General features: G+C 36.3%; 1 protein-coding gene across 1 annotated transcript; it reads right to left on the bottom strand.

The window, feature by feature from the left end:
* Positions 1-13,482: 13,482 nt before the first annotated feature.
* Positions 13,483-19,377, bottom strand: LOC116201653 (protein DETOXIFICATION 14-like). The gene is made up of 7 exons (XM_031532954.1): positions 18,873-19,377; positions 16,832-17,379; positions 16,653-16,739; positions 16,480-16,536; positions 16,107-16,345; positions 15,283-15,488; positions 13,483-13,777 (listed from the first exon to the last, which is right to left on the bottom strand). The coding sequence occupies exons 1-7, from the start codon at positions 19,134-19,136 to the stop codon at positions 13,715-13,717; spliced, it is 1,464 nt and encodes a 487-aa protein (XP_031388814.1). The 5' UTR covers positions 19,137-19,377; the 3' UTR covers positions 13,483-13,714.
* Between the last annotated feature and the right edge of the window lie 1,835 nt (positions 19,378-21,212).

Here is a 21,212-nt window from a genome sequence, read left to right as displayed (position 1 = left end):
AAATAGATTGTTTATTGATGGAAACTCATGTCAGAAACTTGTTTGATCTTTCTTTCTTACTACAAGGGCAAGTCATTGGATGACTTAAAACGAGAGGACTCATTTTTGATTTATTAATTAATGTGGATTAATTAATAATTGCATTTTTAGTCCATAGTGTAAACATATATATAGATATGATCTTACAGTTAATCCTAGAGAGCACTCTATCGATAAGACCCGATATTAGAGAGAAAGAGAGGAGGGTTCGGCCAAGACTCAGCGCAATACAGCTGCACACTTCCCAAGGCTGAGCGGGGTTTTCCTCAATTCCGGTTCGACATTTCGATGTTGTCCTTGACGTCCTTGAAGTGATCCTTTCATTCTGTGATGATTCCATTCGAGATTGGTGATCTAGATCGGAGTGTACGGATAGCGAGGAGCTTAATCTTGGTGGAGATGCGCTCGTGTGGACGAGCTAGAGGCCGGACACTTGGATGATTAGTTTGATCGACTCGAATAGACAAGGTTAGTATAAAAATCTAAACTTTTCTTGTGGATTCGATATGTGATGTTATCTATTCGTTTAGGAGGCAATTCTTGTGGCAAGATGTGATCTTGAAGTTTTTGATTAAACGAGCACGCGATAAAAGTTTGGTTTTTATTATATTTAAACTTTCCGCTGTGCACGTGCACTGTTTTCTAACAGTGGTATCAAAGCCACCATTCTATTCGATTAGATACATGTTTTGTGTCTAATTTTAGTGTTTGATTGTGATTTATTGAAGTGTTTGATAAAATCGATATCGAATCGGGCACGAGAAATCGTTTCTCATGATCGGCCCTAGACAATACAATTGGGTTGATTGTCATGGCTGCTGAGTAGCTGTGGGATGGCCATTGTCGGCCAAACTCAACCGCAGCTGGCGGCTGTAGGACGGCGAGTTGTTGTTGGAGGTACTCGGTGATCTCTCGGGTGGCTCTCAGGTAGCCGCTGACCGCTCCAGGAGGTTGCGTTGCTGCTAGGCTGTCTTGCGGGCGATTGATGTTCTTGGGTGGAGCTGGTCTCTCCCCAAGAGTTTGCTGGCTGGTTTAGCGGTTTTCTGGAGGAAGCTGCAAAGTTTACAGCAATCGCTGGTCTCCTGGTGGCTGGTCGCGACTGAGCGCACTGCTGGATGCGACTGGGGGCGCCACTTAGCGCACAACTGGACTCTGCCGCTGGGAGTTTCTAGTTGTTGTTGCTGGTCGTTGGCTGCTGTTGCTAGTTGCTAGCTACTGCTGCTAGTCGCTGGCTGCTGTTGCTGGTTGCTATCGGGTGTAGCTGGCTGCTGCTGGTCGGCTAGATGCTGTTGGGCTGTCGCTGGCCACTCTCGGTTGCAGGTTGGCTGATTCCGGGCAGCCATGCTTCTCGGCTATGATGGCTGAGGTGTATTGGCTGCCCTAGGGCCGGCGATAGTCGCGTAATGGCCAATTTCGATGCTTTCGAAAATAAGATTTTTGAAACGATTAATTACCAATATTGTTTTCTTAATAATTGATTTTATGAAAATTGGATATTTGTTGTGCGTTTGGTTTCAGAGTTAAAGTAATTTTGATTTTGATTGTGGAAAAGGACAAATGATTGTGTAGTATGTTGAATTAAAGTTAAAATCTTTGACTTGGGAAATGTGTATTTTTGTTGTGTAGTGTGTTGAGTTAAAGTTAAAGTTAAATTTTTTGTGATTTTAACTGCGAAACCAAACGGAGCATTGATATCCTATTCTAATGAGATTAGAAATTTGATATATGATATCAAAAGGGATTTTGGAAGATACACTAGATATACGATATCTTGTATATTTTTCAAAATTAAAAATCTCATAAATATATGATATTTGGATATTTTGTAAAGGGTTACAAAATTGGCACGAAATTTATGTTCCTTCAATGCTATTAGTTTTCTTTTATAAATTTCGAGCATAATGTGTGATTATAGACTTTAGAAAATTTTTACTTAATTCTTGTGGCTCTAGTATTAGGCTAATAGTAAGTCCATGATCATGCTTTTATCGATTCCGAGTACATATTTATGCATGTGATGTGTGAATACGGATAATGTGCAAAGTGAAACCAAATAGTAATTAGGTCACCTAAAAGAAAATCTTCCAAAATTAAAATATTAAGTCGGGAATGGCACAAGGTTGCGAACCTCTATCATGACCCTCCACCAAAGCATTCTCTAGAGAGTTTTAGTTTGTTTCGTTGTCGGTCGTGGATACACGGGGCACTAGACAAACGAAGTGATCTTTTTGCATGAATGTTAAAAACATATGACGTTTAAATTGTCAGCTGCCAACAACAGCAGGCACCTGAGGTAGCTGACATCTATGGTTTGTTGAGTCAGACTTAACTATGTATGATGGACCAATAACGACAGGCACCTAAGGTTCGGAGTACTAGGAGGTGAATTGATTGAGCCGTACATAGAGAGGTACTGAATAAGGAGTTGTTCGCTTGTAGAATGCTTGTTTCCAATAATGGTAGGTACATGAGGGAATTAGTGTTTTATGAGAATTTAATCACCTGCTAGGAATCTTTCCCGATTAGGATTCTCATTTCCTATTTTGGAAGTGTAGGATTCGAAAAGATAGTGTGAGACCATTTTGATTGAAAGTCCATGGTCATTATGGTTGATATACATAAATTCACTAATTGGAAACTTGTTATTTTCTACATTACTTGATATGATATCTCTAATTTGTTTGTTAGCATACTTAACACGAATAGCTCTACTAGGCCTAAAAGGACTAGTTACAATACTTTGATATTGTCTGAAACTTGGAGCGTATAGGATATGTTTACTTGACTCTTTCATCCATGGTGCATAGTGAAGAGATCATGGAAGATAAGTGTCTTGTATCCAAGAGAAAGACAAAGGATAGAGGTGGTTGTAAATAAAGGAAATTGTTTCCGGCTGTAGCAAGTATGTATATTAGAATAGGAAATGCTCTTAATACATGGAGTGATTGAAGGTGAACAAAAGGAAAAGTGACAAGCCTTTGGAAGGTAAATCCATCTCTTGCCTGTTCTAAAAGTCCGTTTAGCTCATCTACTGTATGGGTTCTTGATATAAGTGCAAGTTTGAGAAACTGGTACTTTTATACATGAACTAGCAAGTAGTAAGGTAGTTCTTGGAAGGAATGAGGTTTGCTTAAAGATCGGCAATGGAGCAAGTGTTGCGGCCAAAGCTGTGGGATCAACTTCATTACGTCTAGATTGACACTTTTTATTTTTAGATCATGTTTTAGTTTTACCAAACGCCTATCGAAACTTAATTTTGTTTCTAGTTTGACTAAAAGTGGATATTTATTTGATTTCAGACATGATGTTTGCGATATTTATTATGGTAATAAAATTATTGGCACTGGTTATTTGTACGATGGTCTTTATTATCATAGAGCTAGAAATGAGACGCTTCCGAACACGGTTGAGATCAACACCATATCCGAATCTGCTCTAAGTCTAAAGCAACTTTGGCACCTTAGACTAAGGCATGTTGCAGATGATAGGATAAGTAAGTTGGAGAAGATGGGACTTATAGTTCCATTGGGTTCTGAACCCAATCCGACTTGTGAATCTTGTCTTCAAGGCAAGATGACTAGGACTCCGTTTATGGGAAAAATGGAGAAGGCTAAGGAAGTTTTAGAACTCATACATAGCGATGTGTGTGGTCTATTTAGTAAAGTGGCTCGAGGTGGTTATTCCTACTTCATCACCTTTACCGATGATTATTATCGGTTTGGGTATGTTTATCTTATGAAGTATAAACATGAATCCTTGAAAAGTTCGAGGAATTCAAGGCTGAAGTAGAGAAGCAGAAAGGGAAAAGGATCAAGACTCTTCGATCTGATCGAGGATGAGAGTACATGAGTACATGGTTTGGTGATTTTCTAAAGGAACACGGTATTGTTTCTCAATTTACTCTACCAGGAACACCACAGTGGAATGGAGTTTCTGAGAAGAGGAACCATACCCTGTTAGACATGGTTCGGTCGATGATGTGGTTTGGTGATTTCCTAAAGGAACACGGTATTGTTTCTCAATTTACTCTACCAAGAACACCACAGTGGAATGGAGTTTCTGAGAAGAGGAACCATACCCTGTTAGACATGGTTCGGTCGATGATGAGCTATATAGATCTCCCCACTTCGATATGGGAATATGCGTTGCATACCGCATGTTACTTGTTTAACAGGATTCCAAGCAAGTCGGTCTTTACCACTCCATATGAGATGTGGAATGGTATGACACCTAGTCTTAAGCACGTTAAGATTTTGGGTTGTCCTGCATTCTTCAAGAAGCATAAGACCGATAAGCTGGAAACCCGGTTCGAGAAAGGCAGATTTGTTGGTTATCCAAGTGACAACCTTGGATACTATTTTTACTTCCTTACTGAGCAAAGGGTTGTTGTCAGTATAGATGCAATCTTTCGGGAGAAATAGTTTGTTTGGGAAGGTGGCATGGGAAGGTAGATAATACTTGATGAGGAGTCATCAGTACCATAGACCGATCAGGCGCCCATTTCGATGGACACTGATAAACTAGTTGAGACACCTACTCAGATTGAGAATGTCACAGAACCTCGAAGGTCTGGTAGGGTAACTCGTACTCTTGCGAGGTACCGAAATCTTCACGAGAACGTGCAAGAGTTGTTCGTTCATGGAGATAAAGATCATGTGGATGATTCTACCACTTATGAGGAAGCTATATCAGATACAAATTCTTCTAAATGGCTAGAGTCCATGAAATCCGAGATGGACTACGTGAGCAAGAACCAAGTCTGGGATCTTGTTGATCCTCCTGAAGGTATAGTACCTATAGGGAACAAGTGGGTCTTCAAGAGGAAGATTGGTGCTAATGGGAAGGTAGAGACCTATAAAGCTAGGCTAGTGGCAAATGGTTATCGCTAGAGGCAGGGAGTCGACTATGAGGAGGCTTTCTTGCCTGTAGCTATACTGAAGTCCATTAGGATAATACTAGTCATTGCTGCCCACTATGATTATGAGGTTTGACATATGGATGTGAAGATCACTTTTCTTAATGGATACATTGAGGAAGACATATTCATGGACCAACCCAAGGATAGGTCCAAGGCATGCAAGCTTAAGAGATCCATTTATGGTCTTAAGCAGGCTTCGAGGAGCTAGAATCGATGTTTTGATGAGGTCGTAAAGTGCTTTGGCTTCATTAAGAACGAATATGAGCCATGTGTGTACAAGACGGCTAATGGGAGCATGATCTTGTATTACATGTGGATGACATTCTGTTGATGGGTAATAATGTTGGTATGCTCACTTCTGTAAATGTTTGGTTGTCTAATACTTTCTCCATGAAGGATTTGGGAGAAGTGACCTATATTTTGGATATTCAAATCTATAGAGATAGACCGAAGAGATTGATAGGTCTGTCTCAAGCCCTGTATCTGGATAAGGTGTTGAAGAGGTTCAACATGCAAGATTCCAAAAGAAGATTGCTCTCTGTGAGACACTGTATCCATTTCTCTAAAACGATGTCTCCCAAGACTCTTGAGGAGAGAAAGAAGATGGCACAGGTGCCTTATGCTTTGGCTATAGGCAACCTGATGTATGCTATGTTGTGTACTAGGCCGGATATCGCGTATGCTGTTAGTGTGACTAGCAGGTATCAATCCAACCCAGGACCTGATCATTGGACTACTGTCAAGAACATCCTTAAGTACTTGAGATGAACTAAGGATATGGTTTTGGTGTATGGAGGAGGTGAGTTGAGACTAGACGGGTTTACAGATTCTGATTTTCAGTTAGATGTGGATAATAGAAAGTCTATCTCCGGTTATATATTCACTTGTAATAGAGGTGCAATTAGTTGGAAGAGTTCTAAGCAAGAGACGACTGCAGACTCCACTATAGAGGCTAAGTACATTGCTACATCTGATGTAGTGAAGGAGCAGTTTGGATTCGGAAGTATGTGACAAAGCTCGATGTTGTTCCCTCCATATCGTCACCAGTAGAGCTGTACTGTGACAAAACTGGAGCAATCCCTCAGGCAAAGTAACCGAGGTCATATCAGAAGTCGAAACACATCGAGAGGAGATATCACAATATCGAGGGGATTATTGGGAGAGACGATGTAGCCGTGCAGAAAGTAGCTTCAGTGGATAATGTCGTTGATCCACTCACGAAAGGCCATGACGCAGCAGCAATTAGAGAAACATCTTGACAAGATGGATCTTAGATACTGTACCGAGTGGCTCTAGTGCAAGTGGGAGATTGTTAGTGATATGCCTTAGAACCAGATTTATGTATTTTGATAATTTCTTTTATGGCAATAAATTTTATTCTATTATTATTATATTGTCTATGTTTATTAGAATAAAATCCTTAAAATATTTTGAATGTTTCATTCTTAAAGAGTTAAAAATATGAATGACGAAGTAATTCGGTAAGAATATTTTTAAATTGTTCACGATTGTAGAAGATTTAACTTGACATTATTTCTCCGGATAGATCGTCACATATGTATGTATCCACGATTAGTATACATATACTAATGAAAATGGAGCGGTGAGTTTCATGTTATCTGATAACTGTTATCTGGACAGACATGTGGATGCTTATACGATAAGTAGTCGAACGTGACACGCAGATAATATTCATACGATAGTTTACTTATATTAATTAATGTTATCTGGATTATATTAGTACATATAGTCCTTACACCTGAACCTAGTTAGTCACATACATTGAACGTGTCTAAACCGATAAAAGAAGTAATTCTAATTAAGAAAGTTAATTATCAAATAAGGCTTACAATGTGGTTGCAAGGGTGCGAGCACATCCTGAAGCCAAGTTCCATATCAAGGATAAATCTAATTAAGGAAATATGACAATTTTCTTATTTGGAGAGATTTTATAAATAGATTATCTATTGATGGAAACTCATGTCAAGGATTTGTTTGATCTTTCTTTCTTACTACAAGGGCAAGTCATTGGATGACTTAAAACGTGAGGACTCATTTGTGATTTATTGATTAATGTGGATTAATTAATAATTGCATTTTAGTTCATATGGTAAAGATATATATAGATATGATCTTACAGTTAACCCTAGAGAGCACTCTATCAATAAGACTCGATATTAGAGAGAAAGAGAGGAGGCTTCGGCCAAGACTCATCACAATACAGCTGCGCACTACCCAAGGCTGATAAGGTCTTCCTCGATTCTGGTTCGGCGTTTCGATGTTGTCATTGACGTCCTTGAAGTGATCCTTTCATTCCGAGACGATTCCGTTCGAGATTGGTGACCTAGATCGGAGTGTATGGGTCGAGAGGAGCTTAATCTCGGTAGAGACACGCTTGTGTGGACGAGCTAGAGGCCGAACACTTGGACGGTTAGTTTGATCAACTCGAATTGATAAGGTTAGTATAAAAGTCTAAACTTTTCTTGTGGATTCGATATGTGATGTTATCTATTCGTTTAGGAGATGATTCTTGTGTCAAGATGTGATTTTGAAGTTTTTGATTAAATGAGCACAAGATAAAAATTTGATTTTTACCGTATTTAAACTTTTCGCTGCGCACGTACTCTGTTTTCTAACAAAATCCAGATTGTTGACCTTCATAACAATTGACTACTTCTCATATGCAGTCCATTGTCATTGTGGTCTGCCAATGCCACATAGGCTTCTAGGTAAGTCAACTGTCTAGACCTACAGTCCACTGTCCTCTAGGTTAGATAGCTCAGATAACTCACAACACGAGAAGCACGAAAGATGTAGTTCATACACGATATAGTTAAAAAATTAAAATTGTTGTTTACTCATACATGCACCCTAACTGACATAATAGGTGAAGATCGAACACAGTTTACCCTCACACTCATAGGGATAGAATGGACAGGCTTTTATGAAGGATCACTCAGTCAACAAGGAAGCCATCATCGTCGGTGTGAGTAATGACGATAATGGACTCCCTTTCATAAACACATGCTAGTATAAATGAACTTCAGCCTTCGCCAAAGCCGATATGATGTGCGGACCCGGATTTCGTCTCGTCAAGCCTGCATGCGTGCTACTGATCGCCCAGCTTGGGAATTCCACCTTCATGGGGGACGCATGTGGAAGCTTGTGCAAGAAAGGAGACACCATTACCTGTTTACATCCTCAAGGTAGAGGGCCGGTGAGTTGTTCTGGCCTAGGGATAATGAACACCTAGTTTGCTAATGTAAGCACCTCATTCCGGCCTGGGCTGGGATCATCGTTCGGGGAGTGCATTGAATCGGAGAGCTAGTAAAGCACCTGGGGATTGCCCGTGTGAAGACATACTATCAAGAATAAACAAATAAGTCCTCGAGTGCTGAGTACTTAATTACAACTATATGTGACTATTTTCAAAATTTGTACGAGTTAATTGGCTATATTTATTTCTCCGGGGACACACATGTAAAACGAATTTTGAGAACGTGACGCTCACTCTCTAGAGACCTTGTTTTAAACCCAATTGCTCGTATTTTTTATGTAAAAAAGCACGATAATTTTCTCCGATTAAAACCCTTTAATTTATATATTTTATACAAAAAGACAATGGTTCGAGATGGAGAAAAAAGATATTCTCACATAGCAAAAGTATTAATGTTAGGGTGATTTCTACTTAGAAAAAGTTTTCTAAGCTTGAAGATATTTTCTGATAATTTTTCTCTGTTCAAATGTTCTTTACAATCCAGAAAAGGGTGAAGATGCAATGTTTTTGAAAGTTTGAGGTTAATTTTTGCCCGACCAAACCAATTTAGTTTAACTAGTTCAAGTTAGCTCCCACCAAGATAGATAGGGGTGTAGTTGGTTCTCGCGTCCCTAAACGAAGGCGCGTTTACTGACCGCAGCACAGTTGGTAACAGTGGTGACATGGCAGTTGTCCCTACGAACAAGTTCAGACAGTTGGACCCGAACAGATCTCTCAAATTGTAAAAATTAAATTCTGTTTTGGTCCCTGAATAGTCGATTTTTACAAAAAGACCATGGACTCCCTTATGCCTATAAATAGGAGGTTCATTTTCAGCAATAGAGGACTTTTGACAATTCATGTGCTGAAACCAGTATTATCAGAACTGGACTGGAGCAAGCGGCTCGACTAAACGAACTGAAAACTGGACCTATGTCCGGTCTGGTTAGTTTAAAAATAAAAAATGCACAAACAGACCAGCGAATCCAAAAAACCAAGCGGTTTTTAGACAAACCCATCGAACCTATTCGAACCGGCCGATTGGATGGGTTCTGATTTTCAAAGGAAATCCCCCAAAACCGAAAATGAGCACAACGATGAGGTCCTTGAGGTTGCTCTGCTCCAAGAGGTCCATGACCTAGGAGAGAACGGGGTGGTTCGCCATGGGAAGCAGAGCTTAAGGCATCTCCTGCAATCACAGAGGGAAAGATGTCTAATTGAGATGTGAAATGAAGCCAATGGAGACGGCGGCGGGACAGAGAAATTTTTCTTATATTTGATCCCCTTTTCTTATATCTGCCATATAATCCCCTAACATCTCCAAGTTTTCTCCAGCTTTCCGATCCCCTCATCGATTTATCTTCGGTCGGTTTTCGCCCTCGGTCGGAAAAAAGACAATGGGATCAAGAAAAAACCTCGAAGATCAAAAGAGGAGCTTTAGGGCGGTTGATCAAGACTAGGAGGACGAGGAAGAGGAGGAAGAAGAGAAGAATCAAAGAGCAATAGGATAAGAGCTGTTGGTGCGAGCTTCTCAGGATCGGGCAAGAAGTTTGGATCTTCCAGCGAAGACGGCAGCGGGGCAGAGAAATTAGTCGGCTTTTGGCCCCATTCGATTGAAAATATTCAGGAATTAGAGGGGGAGAGAGAGACCTTGGAAATGAGGGGGACAAGCTTCTTGAAGAAGAAGAAGCCAAGGCAGGAAGGGTTTTGCCACAGTGATAAGAGAGATAATAAATATTTATTATTAGCAATGGTTACATTTATTTACCATGGGCACCTGCTATTTATTAGCAGTGGTTATATTTATTAAAATAATAAATATATTTATTTATTTTATAATTAAACATGCGGTCTGTCCCATCGAACTTTCGGTTGAACCTATAAATCCATGAACTCATACCTCGGTCGGTTCGATGTCCGGTCCGGTTTTGATAACACTGGCTGAAACTCTACCAAAATTAGCCTAAAATCTCCAATAACGCCTATAGTTCATAGATATTAGTAGAATTTAGTGAGCTTGAAAGTGATTTCCACTGATTTTGAGCTCGTGAGTCCGAATCGTGCCGAACTAAGGTGAGATAGGACTTTTTGCCTCCGTCCAGAATCGGGATGAAGCTCTTTAACTCCCATCTCGGTCAATTTCTGCTTAAGTAGGATAATTATGCGTAGATTAGATGACTAGCTTGGTAAATTGTGTGATTTAGAGCCTAATTAAGATTAATTGAGTAGTATCTTGCTTAATTAGAATCAAACTTGGCTAATTTATCTTGATTGTACTTGGGAAAGATTAATTGCATGATTAATAATATGCAAATTTGAACTAAGTTATCACTTCTTCCACATTCGTTATAGCGTTAGATGTAATTTAGTGATAACGATAGTTTAAAAGATGATAAATAGGCCAATTTGAACTAAGTTATCACATTTACTATGTCCGTTATCGTGGAAGATGTAGTCCAGTGATAACGATAGTTTAAAAGGTGATAAATAAGCTAATTTGAACTGAGTTATCAGAGTTTCTACTTCCGTTATCGCGAAACATGTAGTCTAGTGATAACAATGGTTTAAAAGGTGATAAATAAACCAATCTGAACTAAGTTATCACATTTACTACATCCGTTATCGTGTAAGATGTAGTTTAGTGATAAAGATAGTTCAAAAGGTGATAAATAGGCCAATTTTAACTAAGTTATCACATTTACTAGCTCCATTATCACGTAATATGTAGTTTAGTGATAGTGATAGTTTCACAACCGATAAATAGGCAAATTTGAACTAAGTCATCACTTCTTCCGCATTCGTTATCTCATAAGATGTAGTTTGATTTAACAATAGTTCATCAGATGATAAATGGGCCAATTAGAACTAAGTTATCACTTTGTCGACATTCGTTAATGCATAAAATATAGTTTAGTGATAATGATAGTTCAATAGATGATAAACAGGCCAATTTGAACTAAGTAATCACATTTACTACCTTTGTTATCGCATAGGATGTAGTTTAGTGATAAAGATAGTTTAGAACGTGATAAATAGGACAATTTGAACTAAGTTATCACTTCTTCCACATTCGTTATCACATAAGATGTAATTTAGTGATAACAATAGTTCAACAGATAAATTATCACATTTACTACTTCCGTGATCGTGGAAGATGTAGTTTTGTGATAATAATGGTTCAACATATGATAAATAGGTCAATTTAAACTAAGTTATCACATCTTCTACATTCATTATCGCGGAAGATGTAGTTTAGTGATAATATTAGTTCAACATATGATAAATAGGCGAATTCGAACTTAGTTATCACATTTTCTACTTCCTTATAGCTGATATCTCATTTTGTGATAACTTATTTTTTTTTGTTCTTCTTTCAATCTTTCCGAATTTTATTCATAATATCCAAAAAATATAGTTAATATTCATTGTCTATTTTTAATTCACTCATTTTAATTAATGATTTTTTTGAATTTGTATAAATTCTGTAACTTAAATTAATTGTTTTAAAACCTTAAAACTAGAAAGAAAAAATTCATTTACCACCGGTCAACCAGTAAAAATGCCCTGGTGGAAGGCTATAAGCTTCCCTCTGATCATCAGTTCCCATTAACTGTGTCCTGGAAATCCAATCTAAAGGGACACTTCTGCTCTTGGTCTTTATTGGCCAATCCTTTCTTCTTTATTTTGCTGCGCGAAACCCCATTTTACAAGTATCCCTCATCACACTACGGAAATATCGGTCCAACACGAGTATATTGACATAAAATAACAACAATAACATGCTAAAGAATACATGGAAGACGAATAAATTCTTCCGGTAAAATCCATATATATAAGTAAAATTGTATCCTATTGTAATAAATGCTCTCTCATTAATATTATCTAGATAATATATTAAAAAAGTAAGAGAATTGATTTAATCAAATCAAGCCCAATTATCAAAATACTCAATATCTCCTCGACTTATTAGAAAATGCTCAATTCAATAATTCAGTGACAATTAAGTATACTAAAAATTAATTATTTAATTAGATATTAACCTAATTTCTATTATTATAAGAGTGAAATTATTGTAATATATGAAATTATGGTAATATAAAAAATTTTAAAAAATCATTGTCCTCAAATTTTGCATTTTAAAAGTAACTAACCAGTTTTGTGTGAATATCTATAAAAATATGTATATTATACAATTATTAGATAAATATATAATGCATTGAGACCATTAGTTGGAAAATACTTATAGTACCATTGAAAATTAGTGTAATTTCATTAAATTATTATAGAATGAAACTTCTAATTAACTTCAAGCATATTTTATTATAAAGGTAAAATTATTGTAATATGTGAACTTATTGTAATATAAAAAATAAAAATTTTATATTTCAAATAAGAATGTCATCAAATTTTGTATTTAAAAAGTATGTAACTGACTATCTATAAGAATATGCATATTATACAATGATCAGTTAGATAAATATATAATGCATTGAGACCATTAGTTAAAAAATATTTATCAAACCATAATTAGTCTAATTTTATTAAATGATTATCGAATGAAATTTCAAATTAACTTTTAACATATTTTATTTTGTTAAAGAGCAAATATATGTTTCAAAAATCAGAACAAATGTTATAAGAAAGGATATATATATGTGTGTGTGTGTGTGTGTTAAAAATGAACATATATAAAATACCAAATGATATAAACACTACAAATAAAAAATCAATGATATATAGAATTTCTAAAATTATCATAATCCTATAAAAGAACAAATTTATAATATAATGCTATAACTGATAAAAAATAAAAATAAATATAAAGATAAGAATGTTACAAACAATGTCTTAAAATACAAATTTATATTCTTCTTACAAAACTTAATATATGTGATAAATTTATAGTAAACGGTTAATTTAAAAATATGATGCATATTAATTGAATAGAAATTATTATTATAATAAGTTTTATTAAAACATTATTGAAGAATATTATTTATATTAAGATTAGAAGTTGAAAATTATTATTATTTTATATAAGATAATTCATGTTTAAAAATATTAATAATTATGATAAAAATGATATAGAGATATATGAACATGAACCCGTGTAGCCTAGGGGACAAAAAAATAGTAATCAAAGTATTACGTAATAGAATAATTATGTTTAGTGATTGGGTAAAGCCTAGCTTGACATTAATTTCATTTTCATTGCTTGACATTAATTAGGATGTTCTTTTCCAAAATACAATTGATCAACAGGTTATTATACTTGCACTCATCAATTTTCTTTCCCATACAAAATTGCCCAGTGAGAAAAATATTTTTTTTTCAGTTACAAGCGAGGCCATGGATCAAGTATAATTAAATAAAAATCATAATAACTAATAAAATGGCATGAATAGTCCCACTGAATATCGAATCTTGAATCTCTTGATTGTCAGGTAAGGGCATGCGCCACTGTGCTATAACATCTTTTGATGTATATTTCTTTTTTTAGCTCAAGTGAGTACATCGTGGACCAAATCTCTTTCCTTAAATATTCTCTCCCTTGCCTTGTTAGCCTGCAACACAAATCAATACCTTATAAGAGGAACTAAAAATAATTACAATAAAAAATAATTTTCTTTAAGAAAGAGAGTATAATGCAGTGATACATGTTCTTACTTGTCAACCAAAAGGTGACAGTTTTGATTCTGGTTGTGGGACAATCCATGCCCCTTTATTAGATATTTAAAATTTCAACTTTATTGTATTAAATTTATGGATCTCCCTTGTGACAAAAAAATATAATTTTCTTTTACAGGTATTTAGTGTCAACAATTAGTCAATCTCATATAAAAAAAATAAAAAGGAAATTATTTTATTTATAAAAAATTAAGTACCACATCCTATCAGTTTGAATTTTTTTATTAGAGATCCCATCAATATCTTATAGGTCCAATGAAAATTTTAAGATAATACTGAAGCGAGTTACCTATCTTGTGACCTTACAACATACCAAGTTTGAGTACCACATTCTATCAGTTTGAGTTTTTTATTAGAGATCTCATCAATATCTTATAGGCCTAATGAAAATTTTAAGACAATAGTGGAGCGAGTAACCTATCCTTATGACTTCACAACGTGCCAAATCCAATTTGGAGACTACCAAAATGTGCCATATTAGTCAAATTCTTGTGTGAAACTTGTGGTCATCTTCTAGTCTTGAGAGCGAGTGTTCAAGTCCACATGGCACGTGTGGATAAAGTATCAGAGCCACATATTGCCACATGAGGGCGTATGTTAAATGTTCAGAATAATAGTCAATTCCACATCAGAAATTGAGAAAAAATTTTGGAGTTAATAAGAGATTGTTCACACAATCTATCAGGTTGAATTTTTTGATTAGAGATGATTCAATCGCTTATAGGTCTAGTGAATAAAGTAATCCTTAGGTTCATGAGATTTATTATCACAATCTATCAATTCGAGTTTTTAGATTAGATTTTATTAGTCCAGTGAAAACTCTATAACAATAAAGGCCCATGTAGCTAGTTAAATGAATAAAAAAACAAAATATAAAAAGTGTAGTAAGTATAACATCTTAATTTCATATAAGATTGCATGTGCCGCTACACCAAAATTTCCCTTCTCTAGTTACTATAAAGATAAACTACTAGTTCCAGTTATTATTAGACTAACTATATAATCAAAGATCTCAAGTAAAGAATCAAAATCACGAAACTTACTAGGTGTGTTTGGATATAATTCAATTAATTCCATCTTGAGAACATGTGGAATTATCAAATGACTGGACAATTTATTTAGAATCTAAATTAGACTGCTCTTTTCTTCTCATTTGTATTTTCAATTTGCACCCTCGTATTTGAAGTCCAAATGGGACACAACTAATTCAATTCGAGCCGAATTGGCCTAAGAAGGGATAAAGCTCTCCCATGTCCCAATTGTGATGTGAATGAATGAATGAATGAACGAATGAATGAGTGATCTATTTTACTAAATTGAAAATGGATTTAATCTGATTTTCACAAGTAAAAAAAAAAAAAAGAGATGGGGAAAGACGTACCTGTTTCTCCCAGTCTGTACATATGGTCACGATTAGCAAAAGAACCGTTTGCACAAAAGAACCAACGATGATTCCAAGCCAAAGACCCTTCCCTCTGAGATGCGCCCAGAAACCCAACAAGGCTGCCACTGGAATTCCACATACATAATACGCAACCAAATTGATGTATGCCCCAATGTCTTGCCACCCACATCCCCTAGCGATACCTAATAAATAATAATCAGATCGTGTGTTATGACGAGATACTTATATGATATAAATTGTACCGAAATGGTCCAGTTTTGCTCAACAATTTGTGTAATTGTATTCGAGGTGGTTAGTCATCTAGTATATATATTTGAAACTCCATTCATTCAGCTGGCATAAAAACCAGAATAGCTTAGCAAACAAGTTATTTAATAAATACTCTAAGAAGTGATTACTTCATGATTCGGTGTCCGATTAAGATATACTTAGTTATACATTTGGTTTTTGATTTCTTGATTTTCTTTGTGTTATTTGGTCTATAAGTAGACTGCTAGTATGTGATTTCTTCAGTTGCACATTTCTGATAAAATTGTATATTCTGATCTTGATATATGATCAACCATGTGTTCTTTATCTCGACTCTACTTTCACGGTAAATTTATCTTCTTTTTTTTTTTGGTGTGAACCACGGTATCTGGAAGCCCAATTGGGCCCCGACTAATCCATTCGAGTTGGATCGGCCCACTAAAGGGTAAATGCGATTGAACAACGTACGTGCCGATGCGATTAGTTTATTCCCTAATTAAATGTCATACTGCACTTACTATATATAGATATAGATGGAAATATCAACTGACCTGAAAGGACACCGTGTAAGCTATCTAGCACGATGGAGATGCATACGAGAGGAGCCATGCTTGCGACATATTTCACGACCTCTTTCTCATTGCTGAATACGTAGCCAAACACGTGTTTGCATGCAAATATAATCGAGCTCATGATCACAGTCTCTGTGAGTGTAATCACCATCGTGGCGATCACAGCAACTCGAGCTGCTCGTGGGTTTCCGGCACCCAGTTCATTTGATATGCGCGTGCTAAAATAGAGATTTATTAAAAGAAACAGAATGTTAAACGGTGTAGTGCCAGTAGATATGTAATTAGTATATAGGACATGGGCAATCATGCAAATTCTCTTATGACATGTTTATATGAGCCTCATGGAGCAAACCTTGTGGCTGCACCGATCGAGTCTGGTATATTATACAAAGTTGAGATGGTCGCAAGACTGTAGAAATTGCAGGGAGACAATTAGTCATTTTAAATTGTCAAAAATATGATGTTGAATCATCAAGCATGTAATAACTATGCTTAAAGTTTTGAACAGCTAATTCATATACATACCACACTGAGAGAACTGAAGTTTCGAGTTTCGGATTTGGCAATAGCCCAGATAGCATTGTGAGCAGCTCAAATGACCACCACTCCAAGCTGCAGATCAATTGACATGAAAAGAGCCTTCATATATTATTGACTATGAGGATTGTTTGCGAAAGTATGATAGAATTGGTAAGTGGAAGTACCAAACCATCACGGCAGAAGGGATGGCGAAGATGAAAAATTCTCCCATTGTTTGGAAGATATCTGTCGGCGAGACTGATATCCGGGTCTTGCCACAAGAGGAGGAGTACTTCATATACAGCCCAAGCAAAATCACATTCAACCAGTACGAAAGACCTATAGCCAGTGCCCCGCCAACGGTACCCCATCTTGACTTAAAAACCATCACCCAACAGAGAATTACATGGAAGATGATTGTCAGGCAGGAGCTCACGAGCATTGGCATCACGAGGCTCTGAGTCTGGAAATACCGAATGATGGGTTGGAGGGCGGCATAGGCAAAGAGGGCCGGTATAAGGCAGACTATGAACTTACCGGCTTCGTGGGAGATCTCGGGGTCTTGGCCGAGTAAGACTAGGAGCCTTCCCATGAAGAGCCATAGGAGGGATATCGGAAAGCATACCAGAATGAGGGAGAATATGCCTGTGAATATCTGGACACTGAATTTGTGGTACTGTCGAGCTCCATAGGCCTGCCCACATAGTGTTTCCAAGGCACATGCCATTCCGTACTGTGGCAAAAAATACAATGATATATATAAATATATTCGATAAATTCCTATCATCTACAACCTAAAAGCTACAATGTTAAATATCTAAAGGACCTACAAGGGGTTGAGCCCTTCTGCAACCCAGAACCTTAAATTGATAGGATACAAGACTCGACCCTCTTATTAACCTAGGATTATATTTGTGTTACTCCAATGTGGGATCTAAAGATCCTTGACAATATATATATATGTGTGTGTCTATAACACTAACCATAAAATCCGGTAGAAAGCTTACTCACAGGGACCGTGGTCAGTTCCTATGATCATGTTCATAGCACATGCTCTCTAATGAACTTGTTATCAGACTTAACTAGTGGCCAAATATATATATATCGTCGTAGGTTGTAGCGGGATATTATCTTCGCAATTGCTTATGTCCCATTAATTCTCCAAAGAAAAGAGGACCTATACACACGGTCTACCTGATCAACAATGCCACAGCAAAATGTGGCTAAGAAGTATGGCCAAATCGATGCCCAAATGGGATAAGCTCATTCAATAATTTGATAATACCCGTGATTTTATTTTGTTTTTTGTTTTTTAAATGTAACCCAAGTACAAGTCCAGCAATGCGTCCAGGGCCGGGGTAGCCTGCTAGGGACTGACTGGCCCGCCCAACATATTTGTACGCAAGCTGAAACTTAGGTCCGCCAATAGACTAGCCCGATTATACGCTATCATTTCCACCTCCTTTTTTTTTCTTTTATCAAACATTGTTTGAGTTGTGACGTACTATCATAACATATTGCCTTCTTTTTCCCTAATTGAAAATCTCGGATTTATTTCTAACTCTACGCGGATTGAAAGAAATATTAATCCTGGGATTGGCATCGGGCTACCTCGGCCCAAACAAGTCTATTTTTTTGTTACGGCTCGAGCAGTTGTCCTAAACTCGTCCATTTAGCCTGACCGAGTTTAGTCAAAGAAAATGTCTGGTCATGGACAGGGAAGTACAACATACATATACCAAATATATAAAAAAAAAAAAACAAAGTTTTGGTTTCTTTCATGGAAATTAAGCATTTACTTGTTTCGAAAATGCTTCATGCAAGCAAAATTTTGGTACTTATTTACGCCTTAATAACGCAGGATAAGATGCAATAAGTGATGTATATCTGCCTTGATTTGAAAATACAATAAATACTTTTTTTTTTGGGAGACTACCAATATTATAGTCTAGTGGGTAATACTAATACAATTTGTATATCAGTTTAATCCAAGCTACGAGGCGCATTTTAATTGATAAAATTTACCCAAATATAGTCGCAATATAGCGAAGGCACTTTAGTTTGGATAGAAAAATCTATTAATCATCACCCAAGAAAAAAAAAATCTAATAATCAAATCATGCTTTCTGCCCATACAGAAAGAGAGCTGGCATAGAACATCAGCAGGCTGAACTCAATCTACTAAACACGTTTGAAATGAGAGAGAGATTGAAGCGTACTACTTACCACGGGGCTGAGTCCGGTGACGGCACCGAAAGAGACGGCGGTGGCGGTGCTAGAGAGTGCGAGCTCTCCGAGATGGCCAACCATCATCACCGATACTATCTGCAAGAAGTAGAGCGACAACATCACTGCTATCATCGGCGTGGCGATTGAAGCCAACCTCTTAATTTCTTCCCTCACTCCTCCTGCAGCCTCCTCTCCTCTCTTTCCCTGGTCATCCGCTGGCCTCCCTTTCGTCAGCAAACCTTCCAATTTCTCCTCCTCCATAGTTAATTTGTCCAATTTCCTTGCTTTTCCCGGGCCTACCCTCACCCCCTCAAGTGGTAGGGCAATGAGAGTCTCTTGTCAAGCCCCGTGTAACTGCCTGCACTATTTGTTTTAGGTTTTAATTCCACATGGAACAATATATATAGAGGTGGGCAGGAGCCCAAGTATAATAGTTCTTGATATTTAACAGGGAGGGGCACAGCGGTAGGGACGGATCCAAGATTTTGACTAAGGATTGAATATAATGATATTTTTCTGAATAAGGAGAGGAATACAAATAAAAGATTTTATTAGAACCCAAGAAACAATATGCATTTATATTACTCAACTTCTCTCGTTCCTTCCCTGCATAGCGGCAGAGTATAGAAGTATAGACAATCAGCAATAGTCAAGAGATTTTGGTTGGACCAAAAAAAAAACAGCGAAATTTTGAAATCTATTCTCACAAATATTTTCTTTATTAAAGGCCAACTATTCTTTGCACTTTTCTCAAGACTTTGTTCTGAAAATTATGAGATCATATCAAGAATGAAGATTATTTCAATACCTCCGATTCAACAATACAATTATTATTTTTTCTTTTTTTTTCAAATTTTTTAACCATTCAACTTAATTTTTAATATTAAATTTTCTCAACTATTCATTATTTTTTTCTCAATTCAACGACACAATAATATTTAATCATTATTTTTTCTCAACTATTTATTACTTTTTCATACTTTTTCTCATAATTCAACAACACAATCATTATAAACCAATTAAAATCAAAACTCAACTCAACTCAACTTTAAAATTAAATACAACCTAAGCTTCTCGGGACTTGAAATTCTCCTACGTATGAAGGTTGATGCTGCTCACAGAGTTGATTCTGTTAATTTTGGAATAAGGTGCGTGTGTATATATATGTACTCTGTCAGTTTGCTCTATATTGTTCTCATATACTATAAAGACAAGAAAAAAGAGGACATGCTTTCGAGGGAAAAAAAAAAGAGCAAAAGGTTTTTCCGTGGTCGTGATTTCATTATTAATAATTATTGACAAAACGCCAAATCAATCGCTTTTCTCTTCTTTTAATTTATTGGGATATTCTCTAATTATTTATACTAAATTTGATCCAATTTTCATTTTCCACTTTCTATTCATATAATTATATATTTTTGAGTGTGTCCTAATTTTCGGAAATCTAAAGAGTCTCAATTAATTTAACGTGAGCAGGATCAGTCCATCAAGGATTTTCCTCAATTATGAATTTTTATTATTCACAAAACTTGAATCCAAAATTCTATTTAAAAGAAATAAATGTTAAATCATTTGACCTAATCCATATCTATGCATAATTATTATATTTTATTCACTACCTACCCTTAAATGAAAGATCCTATCATAGATTTAGCAAAATAATCACCCAGTCTTCACTTTTTTCTCCCTCGTGACTCCATCTCCTGCCCTCTTCCCTCTCTATATTTAAATGTTTATCAAAGTTCAAACAACTTTTGTTGTTTCTTTATTAGGAGGAATCCGTAATTAGATTTAATTGAAAATAGGGAAAATTAAAATAAAGAGGCCATAAAATCAATCAAAATTATTCAAATCTCCAAATATTTTAATTTCAAAGGGGAGAATAATTTTCTTCTTAATTTAAATAAACTTGCGCATATCGTGGTACAGTCATATAATAAAAAATCATTACATGTGATACTTTTCCAGGTTATCTCTTGCCATTTTATGTTCATAGTATTACAATTAACATTAATTTAGTGATGATTTCATGTATGCTCGGTTTTTATCGATGGGGTAAGAGTAAGATTGCATCTAACATTGGTGCATGTCCTTGTTGATGTTCGTTCAAGTTATCATTTAGTATCGGTTCATTCACCATGATAAAGTCTATCAACTTTTGCCAGGAACTTTCGCCACTTTACTTCAAACAAATACTTTTCATTAGGATATCGAATTCCGTGTAGCAATTCGCCTCTTCTACAAACACTGTCATGTCTCTGTTCCATATATGTCCGTGTGTGTGTGTCAGTGTCAGGAGGACAGATATATAATGAGAACAAATAAAATTTGGCCACT

Source organism: Punica granatum, chromosome 3 (genome assembly GCF_007655135.1).
Source record: "Punica granatum isolate Tunisia-2019 chromosome 3, ASM765513v2, whole genome shotgun sequence".
In the NCBI taxonomy this organism is placed as follows: Eukaryota; Viridiplantae; Streptophyta; class Magnoliopsida; order Myrtales; family Lythraceae; genus Punica; species Punica granatum.
Note: the sequence above shows the minus strand (reverse complement) of the source record. Positions and strands in the feature narration are given on the sequence as shown.